Source organism: Gigantopelta aegis, chromosome 12, assembly GCF_016097555.1.
Source record: "Gigantopelta aegis isolate Gae_Host chromosome 12, Gae_host_genome, whole genome shotgun sequence".
NCBI classification, from domain to species: Eukaryota; Metazoa; Mollusca; class Gastropoda; order Neomphalida; family Peltospiridae; genus Gigantopelta; species Gigantopelta aegis.
This window is the reverse complement of record NC_054710.1, coordinates 34235424-34260539: the sequence shown is the minus strand read 5'-3', so window position 1 is coordinate 34260539 and position 25116 is coordinate 34235424. Positions and strand designations below refer to the sequence as shown.

At 42.4% G+C, this 25116-nt stretch overlaps 1 protein-coding gene across 1 annotated transcript in view; it reads right to left on the bottom strand.

Annotated features, from left to right (window-relative positions):
• Positions 1-683: 683 nt before the first annotated feature.
• The window catches only part of LOC121386017, a 41868-nt gene continuing 17435 nt past the window's right edge, over positions 684-25116 (bottom strand). The window contains exons 3-4 of the mRNA XM_041516812.1: positions 19254-19260; positions 684-708 (exon numbers count right to left, since the gene is read on the bottom strand). Of these exons, the coding sequence (XP_041372746.1) occupies positions 684-708; positions 19254-19260 (32 nt within the window). The remainder of the gene's footprint in view (positions 709-19253; positions 19261-25116) is intronic.

Here is a 25116-nt window from a genome sequence, read left to right as displayed (position 1 = left end):
GTTATATTAGTATTAGTAAAGAGAGCAGTATATCCCCCAATACTATATGGGTACATGGATTTATTTAATTGTTTCTCATTGATCCATGTCTCCTGTACACAGATAACATCTATATTTAAATTAGTGGACATAAATAGTTTTAGTTCATCTCCATGATTTTGAGATTTAAGGCCCTTAGCATTCCATTGTAGAATGGATAGGCCATTATCAGCTATTTTATTTAGACAGGGTTTAATATTGTTTTTAATATTCTTATTAATCATATTATAGTTGTCCCCCATAATGCAGTTGGAAACAATTCTATTAAATTATCCACTTGGTTATTAATAATTAGTCTATTATATCCCTGTTATTATTATGTAATACGGCCTCAGAAGTATTAGAGTTTTCCCATATAGAGTCACCAGTACATGGGACTCCATACCACAGACACGCACGATTTATTATGTCTTGTTGATTAATATGGATTCCAAGGGTAGTTTTTAAAATGTGACAAGCCCGTGGCCCTATCAACCTGGGGGCGCATAGGAGAGTCTATGGCTGGCCCCCATATGTAAAGACCACTGAGGAGCCTGACAAGCAGGGGGGTTATGGGGAGATTACAGTCGGTAGGCTGGGGGGTCACCTCTCCAGGATTATTCTTGACTATGTTGGAGTAGAGCCCCGAGACAATTGGTTTGTAACTAATGTTTTGTTGGATTGGGAATTGTTTTTAAACCACAGGTTTCTGAGGAGTGCTGAGTGCTCTCTTGATCTGGGCAGGGGTATAATGAGGCGACAGTTGGCACAAGAGATTTCCTCCCGACATTGATTAGACCCAGTCTTTTAGGATGTTTTTTACCACATCGACAACATGTGGGGGACGTACGAGTCGCCCTACATCCCCGAGCGATGTGGCCCCAACGTTGGCACTTAGAGCACTTTATAGGTTTAATGGGAAAGAGCTCAAAGATGTCCCCGTTGAAGCAGATGGTTTTCTCATTTGAAGTTTCATGCAGTAGGATGTCCATGTACTGGTTGTTCCAAATCACTACATTTTTAATGTTGAGAGGGGGGTTTTCAATCCTCAGTTTGGTTAACAACTCAGTGCCGGTGCATCCCACGCTTTTAGTTTTAACAATGAATCTGTAGGGGTTGACTGTCTTTACACTTTTAGTAGAGTTAACTTCGGTATACTGACCAGTGTTGATTTCGTCAAAGTTAACATTTATTGGGCCCTGATTGGGTTTTATCTTTTTCTTACCGATTGGGACTGCCGTGTAAAAAGAGCTATTGTTTTTTTTGTCAGTTAATTCCTCAATTTTGTTTCCATTAATTGTGATCTGAGTTTGGGAAATAGTCTCAGGAGTTTGATTTTTGAGAGGTGGATACTCTTCTACCCTAACTTTTTCTTTTTGATTTGTTTTTTCCAAGTTAGGGTGGGCATTGGTAGATGGTAATCTAACTCCTTTTCTATATTTTTTGGTATGATGAAGTGGTTCCCTAGCTTGATTTTTCAAGTAGTTCTTTTCGCCTGATTTTAGGTTGTACTTGGGGAAACCATCTTCATCCGAGTCCAAAGAGAACCCCAGAGAACACCCAGTCACCATTGAGTGTTTCCCGGGGGTTCGGCCATTACGTGGGTCGGACCTAGCACGCGGATCGGCCCAAAACTTAGACTTAAGTTTACCCAAGGGATTTGAAGTACTTGGGTGGTCCGGGTTGGTTCCCCCTGTAACCGCTCCCGGCACACTTTCCGTACCTTGTTCATTGGGTACATCTACAACCATATCGGAGTCTCCCCCCACCTCCGCAAGGTCATTACCATCAGATGTGGCTATTACTGTTTAGCTTAGTAACTGGTTTAACGTGTCCATATACCACTAGGGTTTCGAACACGCCTATCCCGAGTCCGGCATCCGATAGGATCGGGGGTCTGACTCGGGACAGGGATAACCTAACAAATAGGGTCAATTTTGAAATTTACATAAAAAAATTAAATAGTGGGCCTTTAAAATTTTGATGCGCATCTCTAATTAAAAATAATAATTCTACTCATGAAATTTGGTCGCTAGATTAGATCGGGCGGTCAAAAAGAAATTAGATAACTAGGGCCTCGAACACGCTCATCCTGAGTAACCTCCGACAAGATCGGTGGCCTGACTCGGGATGGGGGGTTAGTGTTGAAAATGGGCAGAATTTTGAAAATAGCAATTAGTAAAGAGAAAAAAAAAAAAAAAAGTTAGTAGAATAATAAAAAAAAAAAAAAGTTATGAGCCAAAAATAAAAAGAATTGACTGCTCGGCCGAATATTTATATAATTTGGAGCATTTTAGACGGACAGTCCAAAAATAAATAAGAGAAAGAAGAGAGGATCGGACTATTTATTTAATAATTTTTTAAAAAAAAAAGAGTAATTTCGACATAAAATTTTGAAAGGAGGTCTAAAAGTTTAAAGTCCAATCTATGTGTCCTGAAAAAGGTTGACGCCTACGGCGAGCTGATGAGGGGTCCGGTGGTCAAGTTCGGGACTTCGTGCTTCCTGTCCATAATAGCTGGTATGACCTGGTGGTAGCCGGCGCCGAAGATAGCCTTGACGATCCTGTGGATGGTCTGGCTATCCATCTCTCGTAGCAGGATCGCTTGTCGGTAGCAGTCTCGGCGCCGGTGGGTCACAACGAGTCCCGAGTGGCCTTCCTTGGTCCGGAGATGGTGTAGTTCGTACTCGGTACCATCCTGCAGTGGTCTCCAGGCCTGGTTGAGGAACTTCCCCATCAGCTTGCCGGGGTCGGTGGTGTCCCCCTGCACGCAATGCCGGAACGCTGGCTTGATCTTCTTGACTTGAAGCTTCCATGCGTCTTCCGGCTGGGCTGGGGGGGGTACGTTGTCGGCTCGGCGGCTTGTCCGTGTCTGGCTGGATGGCAGGTGTAGTGGCCTTGCGCTTCGCCGCCGCAACAACAACAGGGTCCCTTGCCTGCTCAACGGGAGCGGTCGGTAAAGTTGACCGCTGCACCGGAGCAGGCGTGGAAGTCGACGCAGGAGGCGGTGGCGGCGACTGAGCCATGGCGGTGTTCAGTAGGCCTGCCGTAGCGTCCAAGGTGGTCTCCGCTGGTGGCATCGTCCTACTCTTCGGCGAAGTTGTAGTGGGGGGCGGCGACGCAGACGGAACCACCGCTGGCGGTTGAGCCGCCCGCTTTGTTCCCTCCTGAGCCGCCCCTGGTGCACGTTCCTTCCTCCTTCCTCCTCTTCTTGTCTTCTTTCTGGAGTCCGCATCGCTGTAAACCAAAGTCACGGTCGCCCGTGACCCGGTGTACACGACGCGGAACTCCACAAGCATTCCGAAGCTTGCCATTAGTCCCCCCAGGTGGGGGGGGGGGGGGGGCAAGTTAAGAGCGCACGACGAAACGTCCAGCTTCATAGCGATCTAACAGCGGAATGGCTATTACTGTGTTGTTATGACCATTGCGGACGTGATCGTAGCCCGAGCTGGAAGAGGTATTTTCAATCCCAGATTGAATTCCTTTTTTGTTTTTATGTAATTTCTTTAGTTTAACATGTATATTTTGGCTTTGAGTTATGGGTTGGGTGATTTGAGAGTCAAGTTCATCTTCCAAAAAGGATGGAGTGGGTGGACAAGACTTATTAAGGCAGGAGCCTTCCTGGGGGGGGGGGGGGGGGCAGAAATTTTTCCAAATGAAATTAGAATTTCTTTGTTGTTATCTGGGTCTGGCCTAAGGGTAAGGAAAGGTCCAATGATTTTAAGTGAAGATTCATCACCTCTGATGAATGTTTCACCGTTTTGAAGCTGAGAATAAAAAAAGACTTGAAATTTTGAATTTCAGAAATTGAGTTTTGTAAAAATAAAAATTCATAAGTCGATGGATTTGAATTGTCAAACCAAACTTGCCTAATATCTGCCAATGGAGAGTTTTTTTGTGTTTTTTTAGGTTTTTTAGGGGTGGAGTAGTCAAGAGAGTCTTGATCAAAATCTATGCTACTTTCTGACATGTTTTCTAAAGAGTTCCACCTATTAGAAATTGGGATTTCAGGATTTATGTTAAATCTATCATCTTCCTGAGGGGAACTCAGAACCTCCGCTTTTCTTTTGATAGGGGTGTTTCCCTCAAGTAGACTTCGATTAGAAACGTTTGCATTGTTATGATTTGTTTTGTGTTTAGATAAACGGACCGGTCTTTTTATGAGGGGTGTATCAGGTTTCCTCTCGGTTGTAGTTACAATATTATCTATATTTTATTTCCTGAGAAGCTGGTTTCAGCGTTCTTCCCTCTATATAGCTTCCATTCAAAATGGCTGAGTTGGCTTCCATGGTTGGCTTGGGAAAACTCGCGCTATGTTGGGTGTTATAGCCGGGACTAACCTCTTTGTTAACAGTTTGTTTCTTGTCTTTAACACTTGGTCCGGATTTGACCAAACCACCTGCGATCGTTGTGATATCAGCTATGGGTGGTTGGAATGGGACAGTAAGTTCATTGGAGTCGGCGGACTCAACTACTCTATCTAGATTACCTGACTCGTCAAGGGAGATATTGGAGACGAATACCAAGTGGTCCTGGTATGTAGATGTTGTTGTATCTCCAAACTTACCCTGGTCTTCCATCATCATGTTGGTTGTTGGTTTGGTCCCCCGGGTCAGGATGGATGATCTCTGGGGTCTTATCACTGTGGCAGGTTCTGATCCAGTTGAATCATCTAGTTCTCCCGATTCTTTAGTGACATTAATAGTAGAACTAACGTCCGCCTGACTATCAATGATAAGCCTGTCCCCAACCGATTCATCTAACAAAGATTCATTGGGGGTGGGGACGTTTTTTTGAAATTGATGGGAGCTCCTCATTGTCCCATGATAGATCTTTTATGTTATTGTTTGCTTGGGCCATAACTAACACTAAGCTGGCACTAGGTGACAGTGATGGTCAAGAAAATATTTAAGTGTTGGATTGGGAAAATAATAGAGATATTTAGCTGGCACTAATAATCTCTGGTTATTAATATATTAGCTATAATTATATTAGTTGTATTAATTATATTATAGCGGCCACCGCAGCCTAAACTATAAAGATTATACTAATAGTTAAGTTGGAATGGGATATGTAACAGTCCGGGAGTGTTAGCTGGCACTAGACACAACCAGAAAGTCAATATTATATTATAAAGTTAACAAAGGACTTGGAAAAAACCCATAAAGAGTTATATAGCTGATGATGATGATGATATCTAGTTTAACGTGCCCATATACCACTAGGGTTTCGAACACGCCCATCCCGAGTCCGACCTCCGATAAGATCGGTGGCCTGACTCGGGATGGAGGGGGGGGGGGGGGGGTTTGAAAATGGGCAGAATTTTGAAAATAGCAATTAGTAAAAACGTTAATAGAATAAATAAAAAAATAAAAAGGTTACAAGCCAAAAATAAAAAAGAATTGACTGCTCGGCCGAATATTTATATAATTTGGAGCATTTTAGAAGGACAGTCCAAAATTAAATAAGAGAAAGAAGAGAGGATCGGACTATTTAATAATATTACAAAAAAGAAGTAATTTCGACATAAAATTTTGAACGCAGATCTAAACGTTTAAAGTCCGATCGATATGTCCACGCGAGTGGCCTCGTTAAGGCCGTTTGGGTGCACAGCTTAAAGGGACGAGATGGGTTGCATCCCGTCAAGAAAACCCCTAGATTGACAGTCGATAGACGTTGAAGGTGTAGTGCTGTGCTGAAATACAGATCTTGAGAAGCCGGATCCGTCTGAACGAGTAGAGTATCAGACTAGGGTATAGTCCAGTCGTCATGGGTTGGTATAGTGGTGCGGACGGGCCCGACTCCGGAGGATACGAGATGGTATCATTATAAAGCAATGTAAAGTCTAGAAAAAGAGTAGTAGGGGCCGAGACTAAACGCGAACAACCGTGGCGTTCTGCAGAATGGTCGTCATACGAGTCACGAAAAAACAAGTCAACATAGTCAGACGGAGAAATGACGTGGAGGCGAGGAATCTCGCTGAAAAAGAATTCAACCTGGTGGTGCAGACTGTCGAAACGAGAAGCGTTCCATCGTTCAATCAGTTCCAATGGCCGCATACATCCCAGTAGAAAACTTCATTTCGCTGACAAAAACAACGAAATGAAGGACCCCAAGTCGAGCACACGAAAGCACGTGCAGTGTGCACAAGCGAAACAAACACGTCTTACCGCGTGGAGCTCCAGACTGGGACTGGGACTGGGAAACTCTTTTTACGTGCCCCTATCCACGAAGGTTCAGGCACGCCCACCACGGATTTAGCCTCTGACTTCGCCAGTGACTAACTCCGGAGCAGGAGGGGGGGTAAGTTTGAGGTGGGCGGAATTTGGAAAAAAGCCATTTAGTAAGGTCAACGCGAGCGCGGACCAAATAGCAGACACTTCGTAAACTTGAAGTACACCGAGTGGGAGCCGTGCTCTGATTGGCTGAATTTCGATTCCTCGGTGAAGCCTGTATTTTACCTAAGTCTACAAAGAGTAACTGCATCCAAAACATGTCCGGACTCTAAAATTTAACCCAAAATAGTTAAGACTGCTCAGCCAAAATAAAATGCGTTAGACTACTTATAAAAAAATAAACATAAGAATTTTGAACTGCTTCCAAAACGTTTAAAGTCTAACTAGCCCCAAAAAAGAGGTTGTTACCTGTCCTAGGAAAGGTTGTTAGCGGGGATGTCGTCACGGAGAGGCGATGAATAGGGACGAGTCCAGATGGGCGAGGGCGTACCGGTTTGCGGACTTGGCGATGCTCTCGGTGATTGGACGGTAATCTTCCCCGGCAACGGTCTTGATGACGCGGTGGATGGTCGGGTTGTCCATTTCATCAAGAAGCATCCCTTGGTTGAAAAGTCCCTTCCGGCGAACGGTGAGGCAGATCCCTCGCCCATCGTTTATTGTGATCCTACGCACCGAGAACTCTCCTTCAGTTCGTGGCAGAGGTTGATAAGACTCCGGAGTCGGTCCACAAAGGAGCTGACGGACATCCCCAATGTTAGTCTTCACCAGCCTCGAGTAGCGTGTTGGTAGCTTGCCGGCCTGCAGTGACCAAGGTTGTTCAGATGGCTGGTCCTTCACTGGAGATGAAGTAGGTGGGGGCGGTTGTGTCGGCGGACTTGGCTTGGCTGATTGGTCGCCTGGTGACACCATCGCCTTTCATTTTCCAACGAGTACAAGACGGGCCTGGGACTCTACAGCGCCACTCTTCCTGGGTGGGGGTGGCATCGCTGGAGTCCCGGGGGTAGAAGTTGTCGGAGTTGTTGGTGGCGATTCCATCACGGCCTGGTTAGAGACTGTGTCCGCCACTGGCGAGTCGTCAACTGGATCCTGCAGAGCTGGAACAGCTGGCCTCACTGATGTTGACTTGGGCTTGGGGGGTACAACGGGAAAAGTCGCCGCCGGTAGTTGAGCTACCGGTTTTGACCACCCCCGGTCCGCCCCTGGCGCGTCCGTCTTCCTCCTCCTTCTCCTCCTAGGTGGATTCTTCACTGGGTCCCCGTACACCAAGGTCACGGTAGCCCGTGGCCCGGTGTACGTGATGCGGTATTCCAGTAATGTCCCGTATGAAGCAATGAGTCCCCCCAGGTGGGGGGGGGGGGGTAGCTCGAGAGAGCAGGCACACACGTCCTGCTTCATCTTTGCTAAATTTCGGAATGCAAGAATCGACTGAAGAATCGAATGGCTCCAGACTGGGAATGGTTATATAGCTAGACAAAGGAAACGTGCGGACCTGAACGGAGCCACGGCAAAATACAAGGCAAAAAGGTATTAAAACTAACTAACACCTAGTAAAACACATTAAAAAACATTTACAAACATAAAACAATATTATATAGCAATAGTAGGACTTACAATTGACTTGCTGAACTAAATAATTGGCCACAGTAGACCATTAAGTGAATTATATTCTTCGCTTCAGTTCACTGCGTCCACTGTCAAGCTCGGCTGGAGATGAAATGAGTTATGCGAACATAGCTATCTTTATACCCAACTGTTTAGATTAGATTAGATATGTTTTAAACGTGCTCACATACCTCTATGGTTTCGAGCACGCCTATCCCCAGTCCGGCCTCCGATATAATCGGTGGTCTGACTCGGGGCAGGAAAAACCTAACTATAATAAAATTTTGAAATTTTAAACTGGAGGTCAAAAAGAGTAAATATATTATGTCGATATTAATAATTTTGAATGCGTTCCCAAAAGAAATACAGAAATCCCTACTCTACACCTATATAATTATTTAAAATTAACGCAAATTTAGATGGGGAAGTCTAAAAGTAAAAATACAAAAATTATAATTTATTAAAAAAAAAAAAAAAAAAAAAAAATATTTAGTCCCCAGAGGCAAGGGAAAGGGTAGAGGGGTAAGCCCGGCCCACAGAAAAGTTATATTAAATTTAATATTTATTTAAAATGATTACCAATCGTATTTCGGGCCTTGGTGTGACCAGGAGGAAGGGGGGGGGGGGGGGGGGAGGGGGTGAGAAGAGGGGCCGGAACTTTCACAGAAACCTACGGCCAAACCGCCTACTACCCAACTGTGATTCACAGCAGAGCCGTTAATTGGAGCAAACTAATAACCAATCAGAAACCAGATAAGACGCCAATTAGGACACCATAATAACGACAGCCCATTGGCTAAGTTTGGATCCCCCCTAACCAAAATACCTTTAGAAAATGACCACACGGTTTAACCAGATAAGAATTTAATATAATATTGCTGTTTTCTATTTTCAGTTAGCCACAGTGTGCGTCACGGACACGGACTTTACCTGTATATAATGCACTTATATATTTCTTTGCCAATAAATGGAACCCTCTTTATTATTTTTATGAACTATGTATATATGTTAAAGCATTGCTTTTTTAACCAATATACTACACTATAAGGGACCACCCCCTTCAAATTAGATAGATAAGCTAGAATAACTCCCCCTCTGGCCTTGTATTTCATTAATCCAAGGCTAGTGGGGGGGGGGGGGGGGGGTGGCTCTGAAAAGACGTTGGTTGCATTACACTCGATTAGGATGCTAGGACAATAGGAACAACCTAAACACCACAATAGGGAATACATACAAAACAACATGCTCTGCAACAGTACACAGGGTGCATTGCCTAATCATAACAATGCACCCGCACCCAGTCAATGGCCCAGCACGTACTCTAATAAGGAGCTGAACAAAAGAATATCAGCTCCGAGTACAAAAATTGCACTGCACCCAGGGAATGGCTGAACAAAAGAATATCAGTCTACCCTACCCAAACCCCAAAAAGCTGCTGGTGTGTACTTGGTGATTTGGAGATGGAGGAATAACAACGGCTGCAAGACCGACACAACGATCTGGACCCCCTGAAACGGCCGCCTACCTACCGGTGTTACCACATTGCACGAGTCTCCCCTGGGTTGTCGTGCCACGACCAGAAGCGGTCAGGCCCTTTCTCAGGGCCCGATGGGCAACCTAGGGAGACACCACAGCAACACCTAGGTCTAATTAACGAGCTACTCTCGATATACTAAAGTCAAAACTTATACTAGCTCTACTACCCTTTACAGGTTAGACTGACCATTCAAAATTCGCGCCAAAATTCCTTCAAATCAAAACTGCGCAGCCTTTTCTCTTTGGCATATTAACTGCTCCATTCAAAATTCCATAGCACCACCACCCACCCCCGCCTGCTACCGATCCCGGTCGGACTGCTGGTGCTCCCTTGCACCTGCCAGTGCAGGCGGTCCCTCCCCCCCCCCCCCTACATTCTGTCTTGGACGACAGAGCTTGCTCCGCAAGCACTTGCGCCCACGACAGGCGTGCGCTACAACAGCTTGCTCTGAATGTGCACGTTAAACCCTATGACATGACACATGAGTCGAATACACTTAATGCTCCGATTAAAAAAAAAATTGATTACGAATGAAAAAATACAACTTTGTACCAGTGGGATTCGAACCGGTTCGCGGGGCACTTGACAGTCCAACACGAAGTTCATCTACAGTCCGCGTACCTGTTTAGTAGGATTTTTTATAGTCTCGATTTTGCGGGAACTTACATTGTGAAAAGTGATGTCACGCATATTAGTAATTGACCTTTCGTACTTAGCGTATACTTCCGGTGGCGTTTTCGTTTAAAGTTTGCAATTCAAATTGCTTCGTGGTTAACAATTAAAGGATGTTGAACAAAATAACTTCAGTCTTTGCTGTAAAAGAAAGACAGGTACCGATAATGACAAATCAACTGTCCCTGTTTCCAGTATCCGCGGCGGGCAGCCGCCGATTAAATCGTCCCCCAAAAATTCCCAAACGAATATCCCGCAGAGTAGTATCTTAAAATCTAGCACTGAACTAAAATGGTAAAAGGAGTATTTAGTTAAAACAAATGCCTCTTTGTGGCTACAGTTTGAAGAAAACACCAAAGGCGAGGATACACTTATGACGTGCTCGTTCTGCAAAACATTTCAAAAAGAAATGCAGTATAATCACGATTTTTCGGACGCATGGATCAAAGAGTCCACACATCTGCGTATGTCAAATGCTAAAGATCACTCGGCAACCAAAAATATAGAATATTACCACAAACAAGACACTGATGACATTGAAAAAAATTGATGAGTCTGAGTCAGATCATCATGAATCTGAAAGTTCAACACAAAGTGATAGTGACAACAGTTTCATGGGTTTCTTAATCCCTATCCTAACCGGCCGCGAGCGATTATTTTAGAAATCATTGACTTCCATTGCCGCATCCTAACTGTCTGTTCAGAGGTATCTGCGTCGGCTGGCACTGGTTGATCGGGTCCCGGGGGTGGGGGCGGCGATGCAGACAAGAACGCCAGTTTAGGTCCCCCCTGAGCCGTCCCTGGTGCAGGTTTCCTCTTCCTCCTTCCTCTTCGTCGTGTTCGTTACGGCGTCGCCATACACCAAAGTCACGGTTGCCCGTGAGCCAATGTAAGCGACGCGGTACTCCAAAGAGCCGTAGCTTGCAATAAGTCCCCCCAGGTGGGGGGGGGGGGGGAGGCAACTCGAGAGAGCAGAGCGACACGTCTTTCCTCATCGAAGGCATAGCTCGGAGTGGCTTATGTGTATGATAATGAATGTGGAGTGCATATTATAATAATGAATAGCAATGAATGTGGAGTGTAGATTATATGTATAATAATGAATGTGGAGTGCATATTATAATAATAAATAGCAATGAATGTGGAGTGTAGATTATATGAAAAATAATGAATGTGGAGTGTACATTATAATAATGAATAGCAATGAATGTGGAGTGTAGATTATATGTATAATAATGAATGTGGAGTGTATGTTATAATAATGAAGAGCAATGAATATGAAGTGTAGCTTATGTGTGTAATAATGAATGTGGAGTGTAGATTATATGTATAATAATGAATGTGGAGTGTATGTTATAATAATGAAGAGCAATGAATATGAAGTGTAGCTTATGTGTGTAATAATGAATGTGGAGTGTAGATTATATGTATAATAATGAATGTGGAGTGCATATTATAATAATGAAGAGCAATGAATATGGAGTGTAGCTTATATGTATAATAATGAATGTAGATTATATTAATTGAATAGTACTTAATCTATTTTATTACACACCCGTCGGTGATAACATGTGGTTGTTTACACATGTACGTGTGTTAACAATTTCAAGACATACGACTGGCTCCTCCTAGGTGTCATCACTGCCATACATCCAATGAAAACCTACACGATGGAAATCGATTACATTGTAGTTAACCTGACAATCATGGGTCAGTGACGCATAAGTTAGCTACAGGTGCAACAGCTGTAAATAAACTTTAGTCGAAACAGATGTAAAGTAAAGTTTGTTTTATTTAACGACGCCACTAGAGCACATTGATTTTTTATCTTATCATCGGCTATTGGACGTCAAACATATGGTAATTTTGACACTTTTAAAGAGGAAACCCGCTGTCGCCACATAGGCTACTCTTTTTTCGACAGGCAGCAAGGGATCTTTTATTTGCGCTTCCCACAGGCAGGATAGCACAAACCATGGCCTTTGTTGAACCAGTTATGGATCACTGGTCGGTGCAAGTGGTTTACACCTACCCATTGAGCCTTGCGGAGCACTCACTCAGGGTTTGGAGTCGGTATCTGGATTAAAAATCCCATGCCTCGACTGGGATCCGAACCCAGTACCTACCAGCCTGTAGACCGATGGCCTGCCACGACGCCACCGAGGCCGGTCGAAACAGATGTAAACATTTGCTTAAAACCTGGTTTCGCTCGTTAGATACATTTTAAAACAACTCGTTGTGAGATAAATGGTATCTAACGGCCACTCATGTATTATTTTTGTATATCAATCCAAAGTTGTTTTGAGAGATACTTAATGTATTCAGAATGCATACATAGTAGTGGAGAGTGCAAATAATTCAAGGTGAATGTGTATTATACGTATACCCGTATTTGACCGAAAATAAGCCCAGGGGGCCAAGCAAGGCACTTTGCTTGGCTTTCTTTGTCCTCCTTGTTGACACCATCGCCTTTCAGTTTTCCAACGAGTACAAGACTGGCCTGGGACTCTACAGGCGCTATCCTTCCTGGGTGTGGGTGGCATCGCTGTAGTCCCCGTGGGTCAGAAGTTGGTCGGAGTTGGTTGGTGGCCGATCCCACCCCATCACGGCCTGGTTAGAGACCGTGTTCCGCCACTGGCGCGAGTCGTCCAACTGTATCCTGGCAGAGCTGGCACAGCTGTCCTCACTGATTTTTGACTTGGCTTTGGGGTGTACGACGGGAAAAGTCCGCCGCCGGTAGTTGAGCTACCGGTGTTTACCCACCCCCGGTCCCGCCCCCCCCCTGGCGCTTTCCGTCCTTCCTCCTCCTTCTCCTCCTAGGTGGATTCTTCCTTGGTCCTGCATTACTTTAAAAATTACCCATTAAAAAATATTAATTAAACATATAAAATTAATTCTTACGTACACCAAGGTCCCGGTAGTCCCATGGCCCCGAGTGTACCGTGCTCGTAATTCCCAGTAATGTCCCCGTAAATGAACGCAATGATTCACCCCAGGTGGGGGGGGGGGGTTCGCTCGACAGACTGGGAATGGTTATATAGCTAGACAAGGAAACGTGCGGCCCTGAACGAGCCACGGCAAATACAAGGCAAAAAGGTATTAAAACTAACTAAGACCTAGTAAAACACATTAAAAAAACATTTACAAACATAAACAATATTATATAGCATAGTAGGACTTACAATTGACTTGCTGAACTAAATAATTGGCCACAGTAGACCATTAAGTGAATTATATTCTTCGCTTCAGTTTCACTGCGTCCCACTGTCAAGCTCGGCTGGAGATGAATGAGTTATGCGAACATAGCTATCTTTTATACCCAACTGTTTTAGATTAGATTAGATATGTTTTTAAACGTGCTCACAATACCTCTATGGTTTCGAGCACGCCTATCCCCAGTCCGGCCTCCGATATAATCGGTGGTCTGACTCGGGGCAGGAAAAACCTAACTATAATAAAATTTTGAAATTTTAAACTGGAGGTCAAAAAGAGTAAATATATTATGTCGTATTAATAATTTTGAATGCGTTCCCAAAAGAAATACAGAAATCCCTACTCTACACCTATATAATTATTAAAATTAACGCAAATTTAGATGGGGAAGTCTAAAAGTAAAAATAACAAAAATTATAATTTATTTAAAAAAAAAAAAAAAAAACCAAAAAAAAAAAAATATTTAGTCCCCAGAGGCAAGGGAAAGGGTAGAGGGGGTAAAGCCCGGCCCACAGAAAAGTTATATTAAATTTAATATTTATTTAAAATGATTACCAATCGTATTTCGGGCCTTGTGTGACCAGGAAGGGGGGGGGGGGGGGGGAGGGGGTGAGAAGAGGGGCCGGAACTTTCACAGAAACCTACGGCCAAAACCGCCTACTACCCAACTGTGATTCACAGCAGAGCCGTTATTGGAGCAAACTAATAACCAATCAGAAACCAGATAAGACGCCAATTAGGACACCATAATAACGACAGCCCATTGGCTAAGTTTGGATCCCCCCTAACCAAAATACCTTTAGAAAATGACCACACGGTTTAAACCAGATAAGAATTTAATATAATATTGCTGTTTTCTATTTTCAGTTAGCCACAGTGTGCGTCACGGACACGGACTTTACCTGTATATAATGCACTTATATATTTCTTTGCCAATAAATGGAACCCTCTTTATTATTTTTACGAACTATGTATATATGTTAAAGCACTGCTTTTTTAACCAATATACTACACTATAAGGGACCACCCCCTTCAAATTAGATAGATAAGCTAGAATAACTCCCCCTCTGGCCTTGTATTTCATTAATCCAAGGCTAGGGGGGGGGGGGGGGGAAGTGTGGCTCTGAAAAGACGTTGGTTGCATTACACTCGATTAGGATGCTAGGACAATAGGAACAACCTAAACACCATAATAGGGAACACATACAAAACAACATGCTCTGCAACAGTACACAGGGTGCATTGCCTAATCATAACAATGCACCCGCACCCAGTCAATGGCCCAGCACGTACTCTAATAAGGAGCTGAACAAAAGAATATCAGCTCCGAGTACAAAAATTGCACTGCACCCAGGGAATGGCTGAACAAAAGAATATCAGTCTACCCTACCCAAACCCCAAAAAGCTGCTGGTGTGTATTTGGTGATTTGGAGATGGAGGAATAACAACGGCTGCAAGACCGACACAACGATCTGGACCCCCTGAAATGGCCGCCTACCTACCGGTGTTACCACATTGCACGAGTCTCCCCTGGGTTGTCGTGCCACGACCAGAAGCGGTCAGGCCCTTTCTCAGGGCCCGATGGGCAACCTAGGGAGACACCACAGCAACACCTAGGTCTAATTAACGAGCTACTCTCGATATACTAAAGTCAAAACTTATACTAGCTCTACTACCCTTTACAGTTTAGACTGACCATTCAAAATTCGCGCCAAAATTCCTTCAAATCAAAACTGCGCAGCCTTTTCTCTTTGGCATATTAACTGCTCCATTCAAAATTCCATAGCACCACCACCCACCCCCGCCTGCTACCGATCCCGGTCGGACTGCTGGTGCTCCCTTGCACCTGCCAGTGCAGGCGGTTCCTTCCCCCCCCCCCCCCCCCCAACATTCTGTCTTGGACGACAGAGCTTGCTCCGCAAGTACTTGCGCCCACGACAGGCGTGCGCTACAACAGCTTGCTCTGAATGTGCACGTTAAACCCTATGACATGACACATGAGTCGAATACACTTAATGCTCCGATTAAAAAAAAAATTGATTACGAATGAAAAAATACAACTTTGTACCAGTGGGATTCGAACCGGTTCGCGGGGCACTTGACAGTCCAACACGAAGTTCATCTACAGTCCGCGTACCTGTTTAGTAGGATTTTTTATAGTCTCGATTTTGCGGGAACTTACATTGTGAAAAGTGATGTCACGCATATTAGTAATTGACCTTTCGTACTTAGCGTATACTTCCGGTGGCGTTTTCGTTTTAAAGTTTGCAATTCAAATTGCTTCGTGGTTAACAATTAAAGGATGTTGAACAAAATAACTTCAGTCTTTGCTGTAAAAGAAAGACAGGTACCGATAATGACAAATCAACTGTCCCTGTTTCCAGTATCCGCAGTGGGCAGCCGCCGATTAAATCGTCCCCCAAAAATTCCCAAACGAAATCCCGCAGAGTAGTATCTTAAAATCTAGCACTGAACTAAAATGGTAAAAGGAGTATTTAGTTAAAACAAATGCCTCTTTGTGGCTACAGTTTGAAGAAAAACACCAAAGGCGAGGTTACACTTATGACGTGCTCGTTCTGCAAAACATTTCAAAAAGAAATGCAGTATAATCACGATTTTTCGGACGCATGGATCAAAGAGTCCACACATCTGCGTATGTCAAATGCTAAAGATCACTCGGCAACCAAAAATATAGAATATTACCACAAACAAGACACTGATGACATTGAAAAAAATTGCGTCGGCTGGCACTGGTTGATCGGGTCCCGGGGGTGGGGGCGGCGACGCAGACAGGACCGCCCCTGGCGGTTGAGCCGCCAGTTTAGGTCCCCCCCCTGAGCCGTCCCTGGTGCAGGTTTCCTCTTCCTCCTGCCTCTTCCCTTCCTCTTCGTCGTGTTCGTTACCGCGTCGCCATACACCAAAGTCACGGTTGCCCGTGAGCCAATGTAAGCGACGCGGTACTCTAACAAAGAGCCGTAGCTTGCAATAAGTCCCCCCAGGTGGGGGGGGGGGGGGCAACTCGAAAGAGCAGAGCGACACGTCTTTCCTCATCGAAGGCATAGCTCGGAGTGGCTTATGTGTATAATAATGAATGTGGAGTGCATATTATAATAATGAATAGCAATGAATGTGGAGTGTAGTTTATATGTATAATAATGAATGTGGAGTGCATATTAGAATAATGAATAGCAATGAATGTGGAGTGTAGGTTATATGTATAATAATGAATGTGGAGTGCATATTATAATAATGAAGAGCAATGAATATGGAGTGTAGCTTATGTGTGTAATAATGAATGTGGAGTGTAGATTATATGTATAATAATGAATGTGGAGTGCATATTATAATAATGAAGAGCAATGAATATGGAGTGTAGCTTATATGTATAATAATGAATGTAGATTATATTAATTGAATAGTACTTAATTTATTTAATTGAATAGTACTTAATCGGTTTTATTACACCACCCGTCGGTGATAACATGTGGTTGTTTACACATGTACGTGTGTTAACAATTTCAAGACATACGACTGGCTCCTCCTAGGTGTCATCACTGCCATACATCCAATGAAAACCTACACGATGGAAATCGATTACACTGTGACGTGTAGTTAACCTGACAATCATGGGTCAGTGACGCATAAGTTAGCTACAGGTGCAACAGCTGTAAATAAACTTTAGTCGAAACATTAAAGTAAAAACAGTTTTATTTAACGACGCCACTTAGCACATTGATTTCGCTCTTATCATCGGCTATGGATTCAAACATAACTCGTTTTGACACTTTTAAAGAGGAATCTAAACGTCGCCACATCAGGTATTATTTTTGTATATCAATTCAGGGATTTTTTTGAGCGCTACCCACAGGCAGGATCAGCACAAAACATCGTAGTGGAGACTGCAAATCACTGGTCAAGGTGCATAGTGGTATTATACCTACCCGTTGAGCCAACTCACTCAGGGTTTGGAGTGACGCATAAGTTAGAATCAGGTGCAATTAAAAATCCCATGCCTCGACTGGGATCCGAACCCAGAGTATACCAGCCTGTAGACCGATGGCCTGCCACGACTTAAAACAGGTTTAGTCGAAACAGATGTAAACATTTGCTAAAAAACCTGGTTTCGCTCGTTAGATACATTTTAAAACAACTCGTTGTGAGATAAATGGTATCTAACGGCCACTCATGTATTATTTTTGTATATCAATTCAAAGTTGTTTTGAGAGATACTTAATGTATTCAGTATTCAAACATAGTAGTGGAGAGTGCAAATAATTCAAGGTGAATGTGTATTATACGTATACCCGTATTTGACCGGAAATAAGCCCAGGGGGCCAAGCAATCTAATTAAAATTAGCTCCACTATTACATGTGGATCTAACAGCAGCCAATTGGAGCACATGTCCACCAATCAAAACCTTACTTGCAGAATCATGCCAGTGATTTAAAAATAATTTGAAAACATTCCGAATTATCCTGAGAGTATACCACATGTTTCTTGTGAATTACGAATGCCTTAAAACATGTTTTATTTTTAAAAAATAAATAATTTGTAATGTAAAACTGAAGACTGATAACCCATCCCGTACGTATTGGTATGGTTCGCTGTACTGAGGCCACTAAAATAGACTTGCCCGATATTTTTAGAATTTGTATGCTCCCAAATAACGTTATAAAAGGCGAAGTATGATTGGTCAATACTACCGATTCAATCGGGCTGCTGGTGCTCCCTTACACCTGCCAGTGTAGGCGGTCAATATTACAGCCTTGCGATTAAGTGGTCACTTGGGCAACATCGAGGCTTAAATAGCAATGACTTTTGTCATCCGTTTAGGTGGCGCACCTTCGGGTGTAGAGCTCACGAATGCTCGAGGAATTCGGTGGGCACCTCTTCATCCTCGTGATGATAATGGCCGGAGATGCGTTTCACTTCCACTACCACACCGGACGACGACTGGCGGGCTTTCATATCATCATTTGGATAGAGGCACACCATCACTCCACATAACCCCCCTTATCAACACCCATCTAAAAACGCCCAATTGTGCTATATGGATAACCTGGGGGCGGGGGAAGGGGGGGGGGACGACGTATTAGGGTGCTTTTTGGGGCATCTTGAAGCGTTGACGGTTTGTGCCTCTCACCCCACCCCCTGGGGTAGGAGACTTTTTCCCGGAACCTCCGCCCCATGGAAATCCGAACTAGCCCTAATTAAGCACCCGGCATGGTCAGGCATATGTAGGCATGGCGAGAGCTAGTGAACATTTGGGGAGGGGGCTGACTGGTTGAAATTTTGTACGGAGGTTCGGGACACGCTCCACCAGGGAAATTGAAAAATAGATGGTATTTGTATTGAAATAAAACTGAACTCTGGTTTGACGTCTTTGGTGGCGCATTTACGTCATTTCTATGGGGGACTCGATATCCGGGCATCTTTCCACGTAAAGTTTTTAAAACTGTATATTTTAAAATGCAATTTCCTGCTTTCTACAAGTAAAATTCATCATGGCACATTTTGGTAAATGCCAATATTTTAAATATATAAATCTAGCATATACTTCAACTGGCGAAATAAGTAAAACAATTTTTATTTCAGATCTAAATCCAGGAGGGTGCAAGTGCCTCCCTTGCCACCCGCTTCGGGCGCCCATAATGATATTGGTGGGTGGTGGTGGGGTGCCTGAACCTTAAGGGGGGGGCACGTTATACGAGTTCCAATTCCATAATATATGATATTGACGATACCTAAAACACTGTTAATAACCTCTATTTATATATATTACTCATAGACTCATAAATTATGTGGACCCCCCCCCCCCTAGGGAACAATGAGCAATGTGGATTGCCCTCCCACCTAATACGAACATCTTAATAACTGACTACCCACTGGCGTAACCGAGTTTATTGGGGGTTTTATTTGGGGTCGGGCAGACTCTTAAGGACAGACATTGCACGTGTGGTCACGTGTGTGTACAGGGAGAAGGTGCAGACGTGTGGTCACGTGTGTTTGCAGAGCAGGTGCAGACGAAAGGTGTGTGTGTGTGTGTGTGTGTGTGTTGTGTGTGCAAATGTGTAGTCACGTGTAGTGCAGCAGAGACAGGTGCAGGCGAAGGTTGTGTGTGTGTGTGTGTACATACATACACATGCTCTATGGGAAAATATATTCGAAAGCATGCTCCTTACCCTGAGAAACGTCGCTCGCTCGCCACAATTTACCCCCCCCCCCCACACACACACACCTGACCACGCGTCTGCATCACCTCCCCATCCTTACCCCTGCACGCGCGCCTGCTGGAGGTATTTGGTACTCTTATAGCTACAAGTGTGCTCACTATTTATATAATTATAATTGTTTTATAATTAAAAAAAGTTTGTTTTATTTAACGACACCTGTTTTATAATAAGGGCAAGTGATAATGCTCCAACATGAATAAATAAATAACTGTGTGTGTGTGTGTGTGTGTGTAATATGTATAATAATGTATACATACACCCATACAAATTACTCTTAAAAAGAAAACGTAATGCAATAAATGTTTTATAACGACATTGAGCGGATTCGAACCTCAGACCCACTACTAACTGAGCTATTAAAAAAAGATTACATGGAGGTTGATTGGTTTGTTACAATTTTAATATTGTTGAGTCTTCATAGTGAAACGCTGTCCGTTATATTTAATTTTATTTAGTTTATTTTTCATTTTTATTGTATGGTTTTGTGATAGGCCTATGTACTAGTGATGTTTGTGGGATTTTTAAAATATCGGTGGCGAGCTATCCCATCTTGCTTTTCCTTTGTTTTTCAGCTTAGGGCTGAACTGAACTGGACTGACGATGTGAGCAGTTTACTCACTACTGCCATTGGTTGGTTTGGTTATATGCTGTTTGTATCATTTCAGAGAGACATGAGTGGGAAAATGTCGAATACGTTTGTTCAAAACTACGTATTTGTGCGAGAAAAAAAAATCAGCCGTCATCTAAAACTGAAGGTTTGTACCATGTCCTTATTTAACCTATTTAAACTGATATGGTGTATGCTAATAAAAATAACGTAGATAAACATGTAGGTTTGCGCAGACATTAGCCCTGTCTGACAAAATGTCCAATGATAAAAATATACACAGGTAATCACCAGTGACACAAAACATTACAACATTTTGTTATTTTGACATTGTCTAAACAGTGAGAAAGGAAACTCACCGTTACTAGATAAGACTGCTTTACTGAATGTACTTCACCACGAACAACCCATCAATACCATGAGTTTTTATATACCAGACCATAGTGAGCAGAATTTATTAAAAAAACAAACCCCATTATATTGATATATAAATGGGAACATCACACACTCTAAACCTAATCCTTACCCTAATTCTAAATGCAACTCTAACACAAAAATTAACTAACCTATTGGGTGATTATCGGTTGGATATTTTGCCCCCCCCCCCCCCCCCAAAACAAAATCTGTTTGGCATGAGTTCGACTCTTACCCCCTTTCAATGGTTTCATTGTAAGGTTAGGCGTAGGGTTAGCCTTAGAGACTGATATAGAGGGGTACGGGTCGAAATAAAAAATAAAATAAAAATAATAATAATAAAAAACAAACTATGCACATTTTTACACAATTTGACCCAAATTGACCTGATTTCGATCTGAATTCAGCCCGCCCCCCTTTTGACTGGGTAGGCTTAGTCACGCTAAAAGTACACTTCAGGCACGTAGGAACGACTTTGGGAGTGTGTGTGTGTGTGTGTGTGTGGGGGGGGGGGGGGGGGCACTGACAAATCGGGTACAAACTCTATATCAGATTTTGGTTACAATGGCAAACATTAAAAAAAAAAAAAAAAAAAAAGGCTCCAAAGTGGGGGGGGGGGGAGCACGTGACCCCCGCTTCCCCCCGGTTTCTACGGGCCTGGACTTCCCTATTACTAGTGTATACTAATGTTTCAATAAATTATCTAAATGAACACCTTAAAATAAACTCTAGTCTAATTCATAATAACACAAAAATAATAATTTCAACTTTGATATTCCAAAGTTTGTTGTATTACCGCAAAAGGTTTGACAGTAGTGACCCGGATGTACAATTAATAGTTATATTGAAGGTCAATTCGGCCATTGCTTTCATGAACAATGGCGTGTCGAAGTAAACACGTGGTTTACAAATGCTCAAATGTCACAAGAAACTTCGTTTTGCGACATGACGCGGCTTGACGCCTATGGACAAATAATTTGGGATGTACAAGGATTCTAATTATAACATTCATTTGGATCGACAGTCACCTAAAGTCGAAAAAATTGATATAAAACAGTAGGTAAGTTGGCTGATAGTAATAACGATCTCATACCAGAGTTTTGTGAGCGGCAGTTTACAATTATGAAAATCGTAATTCTCAACACTAATAATAATTACTAAAATACTGAATCCTCACAGTCTGTCCATGAATAATATATAACTTTTATTATTTGTTAATGCACGGACAGGTGTTAAACTGAAGGCCACATTCCCTTCTAGTGAGAGTGAGAGGGTGGGGGGGGGGGGGGGGGGGTGTTGGTGGTGGTGGTGAGTTCTTAATGTTGTGATGTTCATTATTAGTCCAGGAACATTAATTAGGGTTTAACCTGGAAATAAATAAATAAAAAGTAAAGTTTGTTTTATTTAACGACGCCACTAGAGCACATTGATTTTTTTATCTTATCATCGGCTATAGAGGGTTACGCGTCATACTAGATTACCCACGATCCATAGCGGTCGGCCATGTTGGAAGGCATCAACACCTAATAATAGCTAGGCCTACTTGTCGAATCTTTTTGTTAGTTGTCATTCGTTCTTAACCAACATAATGCCTACTACTTGTGGCCCGCTACAGGAGAGACAATAAAGGATTTTTTTTAAGGCTTCTTAGCATTATCGCGCGTCAAGGTGAAAAAACTAAAAAAAACTAGTGAAAGATGCAGGCTTTGGCTAGGTTACTTGGCTTTCAGCTATAAACCAATTGGACCTAGGACATTAGGACATGTCCTATTGATTATCTTATAACAAAAACTGATAGTTTTTGATAAAATTTTGTTGTGTGTTGTGCCCTTACAAACATGTACCCATCGGTTCCATTTAACTGAAGAATGGAAATCCCATCACACACCTGTAAATATGTTTTATTAGGACATTTATAATTGAAACATTGTGCTTATTTTATATGCACCATCCCAGAGACAGGATAGCACATACCAATCTAATTAAAATTAGCTCCACTATTACATGTGGATCTAAAGACAGCCAGTTGGAGTTCATGTCCACCAATCAAAACCTTACTTGCAGAATCCTGCCAGTGATTTAAAACTAACAACACTGCGTAGTCCCCAATGTCCAGGTAACATTTCATCTATAAATAATAATTTAAATATTGACCAATCACACTTCGCCTTTTATAACGTTATTTGGGAGCATACAAATTCTAAAAATATCGGGCGAGTCTATTTTAGTGGCCGCAGTACAGCGAACCATACCAATACGTACGGGGTGTGTTATAAGTCTTCAATTTTACATTAAAAATTATTTGTTTATTTATAAAATTAAAAAAAAACTAAATCAGTCCCCAGTTTTACATTACAAATTATTTATTTTATAAAATAAAACATGTTTTAAGGCATTTGTAATTCACACGAAACATGTCGTATACCCTCAGGATAATTCGGAATGTTTTCAAATTATTTTTAAATCACTGGCAGGATTCTGCAAGTAAGGTTTTGATTGGTGGACATGAGCTCCAACTGGCTGTCTTTAGATCCACATGTAATAGTGGAGCTAAGTTTAATTAGATTGAGCACATACCACATCCTTTGATATACATGTACCAGTCGTGGTGCACTGGCTGGAACACGGAATAGCCCAATGTGCCCACAGACAAGGATCGATCCCACACCAGACAAGCACTTTACCACTGGACTACGTCCCAGACCCTATGTAACAAAGTAATGACAGCTATATAGGTGCTGACAAAATAACTAATCACTAAAAAAAGTGTTGTTAAATTATAATCATCATAACTGAATTTAACTTGCAATATTGAGGCCTGTAATTTTTTTTCTCTCACTTTTTGACTGTGTACACGTTTCACCCTCCCAGGGCTCATCAGTGCAGCTTGGGTTTCATATCAATTAGTATTGATAAGAAAACTGCAGACGTGTTTTTTGGTGAGTTCGTCATACTTTGTAATAAGTACACGTATAGTTCACATAGTTTTATAATTAAAATTCAATGTTCATAAATCCATCACCAGTGATACTAAATACCTGTACATGTGTACAGTAGTTTATATTCGAAAAGTTATTTTCTTTTAGTTTTATTAGCACATTTCACTTTCTTCACTGCCACTCCATTCCTATAGTCAATACAATACCACTTTCCAGTGGGTGCTTTCTTTAATTCCATACAAGAAAAATGAAACCATTCAAACGGCTTGTGGAGACAGTCTGCTGAATCGCATGCGATCATTGGTGAATCGTTAGCAGAATCATCTCAAATACAATTTTGTACTGGATCTTCATCTGATTTGTCAAGTGTAGCACCAGAAGTTGATGGATCAGTTGACAGTTCTGGTACACTGTCTTTGGGCAAAGTACTCTGAGGATTTTTCATTTTCCACATTAAAACTTGTGTCAAGTGACTGGACAGCAGTTGATACTTTTTTCTTGCTCACCAGCTGTTTACTTTTGTCAACCTGGTTAGTGGTATCTGTCATGGTAGTATCTTTCCTGCTAAAAAGCTGACCCACAAGTTCTGTCATGTGACGTAGGTTAAAAAAAAAACCTGTCAGACTTCTCTGCAATGGTTTCCCAAAGCTTGGAGCAGGGTTCAATCCTGTGGATAAAAATATAATTACTATAAAGTGACAGTAATGAAAATGACAAACATGCAACAGTGAATGCACTTGGTAAAAATATGGATGGTTTCTCTTAGCTGAACACTGCCGTCAACCGTTTTAAAGCAGGATTTGTTTCCATCTGTTATGCTGTTATCTTTCATACAGTATGGACATATTATTTCAATACATCCAAGACCACAGCAATCGCATTCCACTAGGCCATCTGGAGAATCACCAAAATGTGGTTATACTGAACTCAGAAATTGTCCACAACTACTTATTTGAACGTTATGGTGATCTGTTCTCGCCTGTTCCGGTCTTGCTGTCAAATCGTGTTAACATCCCAATGTAGGTGCTGCAGTAGAGAAGTTTGCCTCAACTAGATAGCATAGATGGCTTCTCACATGAGGTACTACAAACTGCATTCATTCGACAAGCTGTGACCCGACTGGTTCGAAATCTATGCCACAGTTTCGAACTGGCCTGTTCTTTGGTGGCCAATTCAACATTAATAATCACTTCTTCCTCTGTGACAGTAATGTCCTTAACCAGTAACTTGCAGTGGGTTATTATTTCAGATTTGGATGCAGACTGAAAGTCATCTGAATAAATCTGAGTTAGGATAACAGGATATTTGGGTTCGAGTTCCTTTGGAATATAGCATGTTGGTTTTTTGTCCTTAATTGCATTGAAAAATACATCAAACTCTGCTGATGTGGCCCCATGAATTTCCTTTTTTTTAATCAGCTCTTGATTCCATTGCTTTTTTCGGTGGAGGCTGATCTACCTGCTCATCCAGCCGGTTTTGTTTTAAAAAGTTCTTGACGAAGTGAAGTTAATGTTTCTAAGTGGTGCATAGTCAAAAGAAGTTAGTGATGCAGGCAACATTCAGTAGGCTGGTTTCTGTGTCACATTTTTAAAGATATTTTTTTCTATTTGCCCCGCCGCTTGTTCTAGTAGCGGCCAACCCCCAT